The 7,402-nt window shown below is 45.7% G+C and overlaps 1 protein-coding gene across 2 annotated transcripts; it reads right to left on the reverse strand.

Moving 5' to 3' along the window:
* Positions 1–2,171: 2,171 nt before the first annotated feature.
* On the reverse strand, positions 2,172–5,932 carry LOC109754413 (bifunctional riboflavin kinase/FMN phosphatase). Of its 2 annotated transcripts, none has more exons than XM_020313331.4 (10): positions 5,667–5,932; positions 5,188–5,374; positions 4,977–5,107; positions 4,533–4,602; positions 4,213–4,278; positions 3,639–3,793; positions 3,463–3,552; positions 3,199–3,338; positions 2,878–2,970; positions 2,172–2,643 (listed from the first exon to the last, which is right to left on the reverse strand). In XM_020313331.4, exons 1-10 carry the CDS (start codon positions 5,728–5,730, stop codon positions 2,479–2,481), a joined length of 1,161 nt encoding a protein of 386 aa, XP_020168920.1. In that variant the 5' UTR covers positions 5,731–5,932; the 3' UTR covers positions 2,172–2,478. The 2 variants fall into 2 exon arrangements, with proteins under 2 accessions (XP_020168920.1, XP_020168915.1); XM_020313326.4 differs by having other exon boundaries at positions 3,199–3,350.
* Positions 5,933–7,402: the final 1,470 nt, after the last annotated feature.

Genomic DNA, 7,402 nt, shown 5'->3' on the forward strand with positions numbered 1-7,402 from the left:
GAGATCCTTCGAAAATCATACTAATTGAGGAGTACTCATTACAAAGATCATTTCCACATTTCTAGGTTGTGATAAGTAATGCGCTGTATGTGCGTCACTTGTCGCAACCTGGGAGTTTTCCCTTTTTTCATTGATCCGTTTATTCAAAACGTTTTATCTCTTAAACTGTGCGTCCAAATTTAGAACTAATTTCACCGTTGGATTCCTCGCGCCAAGATCTTCAAAACTAGATCCCATGTTGATAGGTTTTGACAAACTTTTTTTCACGAAAAAAACGGACGAAAGAACCAAACCGGGAGCACGGGTTTTTTCCTTTCCGAAAGAGGCACGCCCGTGTCTCTCGTGAAATCACAACCGTGCCTCTCGCAAAAGCAAAACCGTGCCTTCCGCGGAAGGAAAGAAAAGAAGAGAAAACACATTTTTTTGGTTTCCGAGGAGGCACGGCTGTGTCTCTCGCGAAAGCAAAACCGTGCCTCTCGTGAAAGGAAAAAAAAACAAAAAACACATTTTTTTCGTTTCCGAGAGGCACGGCCGTGCCTATCGCGGAAGCAAAACCATGCTTCTCACGAAAGGAAAAAAAATACAAAACACGTTTTTTTTTGTTTTCGAGAGGCACGGCCGTGACTCTCGCCAAAGCAAAACCGTGCCTCTCGCGGAAGGAAAAAAACAGAAAACGTGTTTTTTTTCGTTTCCAAGAGGCACGGTCGTGACTCTGGTGAAAGCAAAAGCGTGCCTCTCGCGGAAGCAAAACCGTGACTCTCACGAAAGAAAAAAAAGAAAGAAAACACGTTTTTTTGCGTAAAATTTTTTTCGGATTTTTTTTATCCAAAAGCTAAGAAAGACCGGTGAAAAACCGAAACGTCGAAAAACCCAGAAAAAACCCGTTTAAAAAGCCAAAAATGCGTGTGAAAAAATAAAAAAAATCCAGAGGGACCGTCTGGAGCACGACACGTGGCGGGCGACTGAGACCGCGCCAAGTGACGCTGATTGTTGTGAGGCTCCTGAAGGAGCGCTCGTCAACAGTCAACTAGTTGCTCCCGAGATCCTTGCTAGTTTGGTTCGTGTGTTGTTGCTGGTGGACAGCGAAGAGTTGCCACAACTTCAAGTCAAAGTTTTTTTTTTAAGTCAAAGTTGCCTCGATCTCCTATTTTCTTGCTACATAGCACCCATGATGATCTAGTTGCTTCTATTTTAACATGTATTTGCCTCAGACCTCGTTACACATTGCCCATCTTTTGTGACCAGAATTGCCTAAATGTCGTGAGTTGCTTCTGTTATTTTTGTTTTGACAAGTATGCCTCTTTTGTTCCTACAAAATTGCGTGTCGGAATGAGGTTAATTGCCCGCTAACCTCTTTTCTCCTTGAAATTTTCATCTTGGCAACGAGGAAGTCAACAGTTTGGGCATGTATATGAACTGTGTTAGTTTACTGGAATTTTGTTTGCTTGTTTTACGCACACCCAAGATTGAATTGTTTTTCTCTGTCGTCAAACTTGTGAGGAAAAAGGGAGCGGAAGAAGGCATGATAAGTCCGGAGGCCGGAGCAAGTCTTTTGTTCAGCCAAAGATGATCCGAGATGAGGTGGGGACCATATACGTCTTGCTATTTTAATTCTTTTGAGGGAAGATCATTATAGCTAGCTTTATTAAGAAGAAAATACGTTACGTCGTGCTGTTTTTGGCAAAAGATCATTCACGCGTTTTGGAGTTTCCAAATGCTTCCGAAAATAGCCGGCTGCTCGATCGCGTTTCGTACAAAGAATAACTTTTGTACATGTATACTTACATGAGTACTTTAGCTGATGTGCAAGAACATGTCTCTCTCTTGGAACATTATTTGACAGAGCATACTTTTTTTTTGAAACAAGCAGAGCATACTTTTTTTGATATACATTACTGCATCCTTCCACAAATATAAGATGTTCTAACTTTCTCCTGAATCAAATGTATATACACACGTTTTAGTGTGTCCGTATGTAGCTATATTGAAATAACCCAAACATCTTTATATTTGTGAACAGAGGGAGTAGCATTCTGGATGTTCAGGTCTTCAGGATGGACATGGAACATCCCTGCTGCTTCCCTGCATTTCTCATCCTGCCACATCGGTTATGGCCGTGAGCATATGCAGGCACAAAATGAGCTCCTTCCAAGAGTAAACATGACAAATGCTTTAAACTATCAGCCCGTAAATAATCTTTTTCTACCCCCACTTCATTGTCTGTACACATTTTATCCGCACGACAAGGCACACACAATGATAGATAAAATATTACAGTGTATCTTCTGATGTGAGTCTGTCAAAAGATACCAAGAAATTGAGAATATCGAGAGATTCCACCTTCATGAATGCGAAGCAAGCTTCATTCCAGGCAGCTCTTACAACTCTCCCAGCAATCCCTACATGTCTTTAAGGAAAATAAGCGATACCCGCAATCTTGTCAATAATATCAGATAGCTTGTAGTGGCACGTCAGGCGTCAGGCAAGAAGAAGGCCGTTTCGTGGCTCTGCATATTCAGGTAAGGCTGGGAGGTCCAATGCACTCCTTGTCTTTGCATATTCAGAGAAAGCTGGGAGGTCTAGTGCATCTCTTGCAGTGGCCTGGTCTTCATCAGTTATGTTCATTGCTTGAGATATATTTTCCTGCAACAAAGGTTATAATCATGTTTGGACTTGCATTCAAGGTTTTGACAATGGTCATATGACAAAGTTGTCATTTAATATGCTTGGTTGTGTCTAGCGGAGTTCTGCGTTGCATGGCGGAGAGGGTCCATAGTAGAGTACCAAATGGAATGTAAATGAAGAAATAAAATACATAGCTGAATACAAAGTGTCAACTTCATGAATTTGTATTTATTTACATGATAAGGTCATTACCGAGCTTTGGAGCTTCCGGATGTAGCCAATTAATAAAAGCTCCAAGTGATCCTCTGTTTTGGCCTTGTAATGAGAATCAAGAAAGCATATGTGCTGAAAAGGACAACCACAGATCAAGGCTGGCAAATTATTTCCTTTTACAATTCTTTGGCAATAATGCCACAGCAGTTAGCAAAGTCTGGAGTATTTTGCATGTGTTAACCTACAGCAACAGAACTCCCAGAAAACACAACCCTTTAAATTTGTAAATGACAATGGGCAATTAACACATCTTAAAGGTGCAGAATAGCCAAGAGATAAGACTAAGTTTAAAATACCAACCATCACTCTTTCAAATTTTCCCGGTGAAAGATCCCACCCAGTGCTGACCACCGCTTTAAAGACTCCATAAGTTTCTGACTTGGTCCAACCAAAGAAAATTCCTGATATTTGATCAGGAATAGAGTCGTAGGTGCACTCACCTGTTGCAAAAACTGTTTTGTGTTAAAAAATGTGCTGTTACAGTATTTTGCAAACCACTATGTGCTAAGAAGTGTAATATTATCAGCTGTTGACATATTAGAAGAACATAGGAAGGTATCCGACCTGCTATAAGTGTAAGAGTACTGTTTTGTACCGCGTCACCTATCTGAGCATTTGAGAGTAATGGTTCCATGGCCAAAGCACCTTGGATGCCTGCAACATAAATGGCAGCCAGCAGACTTAAATAATTGAAATAAATCAACAAAAATGAAGCTGGTGGTTAATGGAGAAAGAATTACGATCTTCAAATGGGGGAAGACCCCACAACTCAGGATGGAAGTCTAGCAGTGAATAGAGGATGAGATCAGCAATTGAGTAACAATGCCTTTGACTTTGCAGTGATGGAACAGCAACTACCTTCGCCCCTGAAGCCTTGGCAGCCTGAACTCCAACACTGAGAACATTTTGCCAGCAAAGCAGTAAGTTCAATTAAATACAAAACAGGTATTATCTTTTAACAAAAGCAACGTTAATATCTCCATGAGTGCAGAAATTTGGCATGGTACTATACTGTAAAGTGCAATTGTCTTGGGTGTCAACACTTAGAAAACGCATTTGAAAAATAAAATAAAAAGCATATAAGCACTAGTTTCTAAATTTGGTTTTCTTAGCGCAACTATATCGCTACTATGTCTATGTTCGGCTATTTAAGGCTGCTATCTATACTATGATGCACATTCTAACAAGTTGTCTGTTGTCGGATAAGCTAAATCTCGTATGAAACCTAAACTTCTTCCATTTCCCTTTCAAAAGGAAAACTAACCATCATTGGGGGGAAAAAGCCTGTACGGGAGTAGTGTTTGCTATACTTACAGAGAATCTTCTATGACCAAACATGACGACGGATTTACACCAAGCCTCTTTGCGGCCTCCAGAAATCTACAAAAGCATTGATGACACATAATCAGCAATGTTATGCACAAAGCTAAAGATGCTTTAAATAATGTTTTCACCAAAATTGGTTATCTTATATGGTCAGATAAGATGACATTATACGTGAATGTTCCTGGGACACACAGGTAATTTCGCTGCAAGTTACACCGTGTGATGTTGCATGGAAATATTGCAGTTTGTACATGCTAATCGCTGCAGAAACGTGCAACAAACATTTGGTAAAATTTTGAAGTACGCACATGTCAGGGCAAGGTTTTCCATGAGGGACCTGATCACCACCAAGAACCACCGAAAAGCAGTCTTTCAGTTCTGGAAAACAAGTAAAAAAATTAACAAATCAGCATACAATTCATAACATAAATAAATCTAGCACTTCATAAAAATTCCATTACTGCTATAAGTTTTGTGTTTGTGCAAGTGAATGTCTAGGGCACAGATGACTGAAAATCAGAATTAACAATGACTAGTACACCCAAACTGTGAGCATAGAAACTCAGAAGATAGTCATGACAGATCAAGCAAAGCCACAATTTCTTTCATCAGATTAATGACTTGGTACTATATCGACGGACTTATTCTTTCCTTTAGTAAAACAAAAACTACTTTCCGCATTCCAAGTGGCACTTGTGGAATACCAAAAGGGGTGGCATGTTATTCCATGTAGATTGAAGAAAGGTTCAGACCTCCTAGTTTCAAAATTTTGTGATCAATATTTCTCCTGATGGAATTTGAAGCGAGCGCCAGCGGTACTCCGTTCTTGTGGAGGTGCTTGAGAAGCCTGTTAACCCCTGGAAGTGGCCTTGCCCTTTGCCACCTGGAGAACAAGTGAGGCCAAGTTCAGTGCTTCCGTTAATCGTGACTGACACATGATCAGCTGAGTAAAACGAACCAAACCTTTTGATATACAGCGGGTATATTGCCTCTGAATACTCCTCGACGGTGATCGGCAACCCATAGTCTGCGATGATCCCGGTTGTGGACTCCCTGTGCATCTGCCCCAATCGCTTCTCCTCCTTGGCCGCATCTGGGACCTTCCCGTAGGTCCCCAGGAACTCTTTCAGGACGTCCCTTGTTGCCCTCTCTGCACCAAGAGACACACCACACTTTACAAACTCCATATTGAACTTTTTTTAAGCTACTTTCATATTGCACTTTTACTCTGCTTTACTGGAAAGGCAGCGCCTCGGCACAACAAATCGTGATTTTCGAATGCAGGGCGTAGGTTTGGAGGAGATGACCAAACATCCCGCCACGAACAGAAAAAACAAATCCTTGTGTAACTATTCGAGCATAGGACACGTCGACCGAACTAGGCGGAGCATCGAACGGCACGGGACGGCGGCGTGAGCTTGAGAGCGAGCGGATCCGCGTACCTGTGTCCAAGAGGGTGCCGTCGAGGTCGAAGATCACGGCGGAGACCCGATGCGTCGCTGCCATGGATGAATCGCGGAGGAGACAAGGCGAGTCACGGAGGAGATTGGCGGGTTTGGGCGCCGTGGGAGGGAGGGCTGCTCCTGGGATTTAAGGGTCGGGGCGGAAGGAGTCCGACGAGGGGATAGGTGGAATCGGAGTCCATTTGCAACGATGCGCGACCGGTCAGGTTCGGGGAGGCAATTGGTCGAATCCGTGCCTAGTGGCGTATGCCGCGGCAGGAGGCCGGACGTGTTTTGCCGGTCGGGCGGACGCGCTTTTTACCGCAAACTGAACACAAATAACCAGGAGGCTTTACCGGTATCTGGACGCATATTTTTCTGTAAACCGGAGATAAATTAGAGGACTTTGCGGGTGTCCGGACGGCCGTCACGCCCACGTCTAACTACCCTGGTCCATAAAAAACCCTCGCTCGCTTTGCGTTCCCGTCAGGCGCCAGCTGCCCGCACTCATGCCGTCATGGAGCGGCATTCGCGCCGGCCTAGAGCGGACGAGAACTCTCACTGACGCTGGCACTGAAGTGGCACGTCGGTCGAGAGAGCGTCGCCCGCTGCACGCCCGGCTGAACACGCCTCATCGCGACATTCAACCGGCTTCAAACAGCCCCGGCCGCCTCTATTGAATCTGTGTGTGCGCCGAGAAATCTACTCTGGCCACACGTCCGTTTGCCAGCCGGCCGGCATTAAACACAACGCCGGTTGGCTCCTCGAGTTCGCTGCTATTTAAACGATGCCAGACGTCGGGCAAGAACCGCACCATACCTCCGGTCCCCTACTCCTCCTTGCACCATATTCTGCACCCTCTCCATGGCATCCGGCGATCAGAAAGAGGAGTTCTACGACATAAAAGCCGACTGGGTAGCCCACCGAGCCCGCCTGATACGAGCTAGGCAACTCGCTGCTACACCTCCCTCGCCGCCCCAGGCCGTTAGCACCATGGGTGAGGCTGCAGGCGAGGCAAGCGGAGGAGCAAACCGCCGCTCCAAGTTGGCCCCTGGTATAGCACCTCGCCGCTCCAAGCCATCTCACAGAGGAGTGGCCAGTTGTTCCACGCCCGCAAGCGGAGGAGCACGGTGGCACTGGCATCGTGAATGCATTGGACGCCGCCGTGTCGTCGTGATCCTTCCGCACCTACGGCCACGCCATCCGCCACAAACTTGGGCGGAACCGCGCCCTGCCAGCGGGGCCGGCCCGCATGTCCCTAGCCGCCGCCGAACCAAGGAAAAGTATACCACGGGAGGCCACCGCTGCTTGGGTCCCACGTTGGCCGCCGCCGCAGCGTCGCCGTCATACACAGCTGGTGTCTTGCCTAGTTCAGCACAGACCATCGTCGACCCCCGCCTCGGCTTCACGGAAGCGGAGTAGGCATTCTTCCCCTCCGGTTGAAGCATGGCTACTCCGATGAGCGGCGCAGACGGACATAAGGAAGATATTGTGGAGGCGAAAGCCACGGAGGGTAGCCATGTCGTGGGAGTGGAGTTCCGCCGCGGCCGGCATTAGACTATAGGTGATTAGAAGTATGTCCAAAATTATACCTCCGGCCTCGGACGAGCTCCACTTTTAGTTGATGTATGTCCGAAATCTAATGAATTTCGTCCGGTTTATATGAAATTCGCCGTGTTTGCATGAATTTCGCCCGGTTAGTTCCAACGGTGGTTGAAATGTACGCGGGCAGTGTT

This window comes from Aegilops tauschii, chromosome 3, assembly GCF_002575655.3.
Source record: "Aegilops tauschii subsp. strangulata cultivar AL8/78 chromosome 3, Aet v6.0, whole genome shotgun sequence".
NCBI classification, from domain to species: Eukaryota; Viridiplantae; Streptophyta; class Magnoliopsida; order Poales; family Poaceae; genus Aegilops; species Aegilops tauschii.

Bases quoted from the DNA above. Each gene is read 5' to 3' on its own strand.
- LOC109754413 (XM_020313326.4), bottom strand. From the start codon at position 5,730: ATGGCAGCGACGCATCGGGTCTCCGCCGTGATCTTCGACCTCGACGGC. The intron at 4,279-4,532 runs GTGCGTACTTCA...ATGCTTTTGTAG, and splicing joins GGAAAACCTTGCCCTGACAT to ATTTCTGGAGGCCGCAAAGA. The intron at 3,553-3,638 runs GTAATTCTTTCT...TTTATGTTGCAG, and splicing joins TCTTCCCCCATTTGAAGATC to GCATCCAAGGTGCTTTGGCC.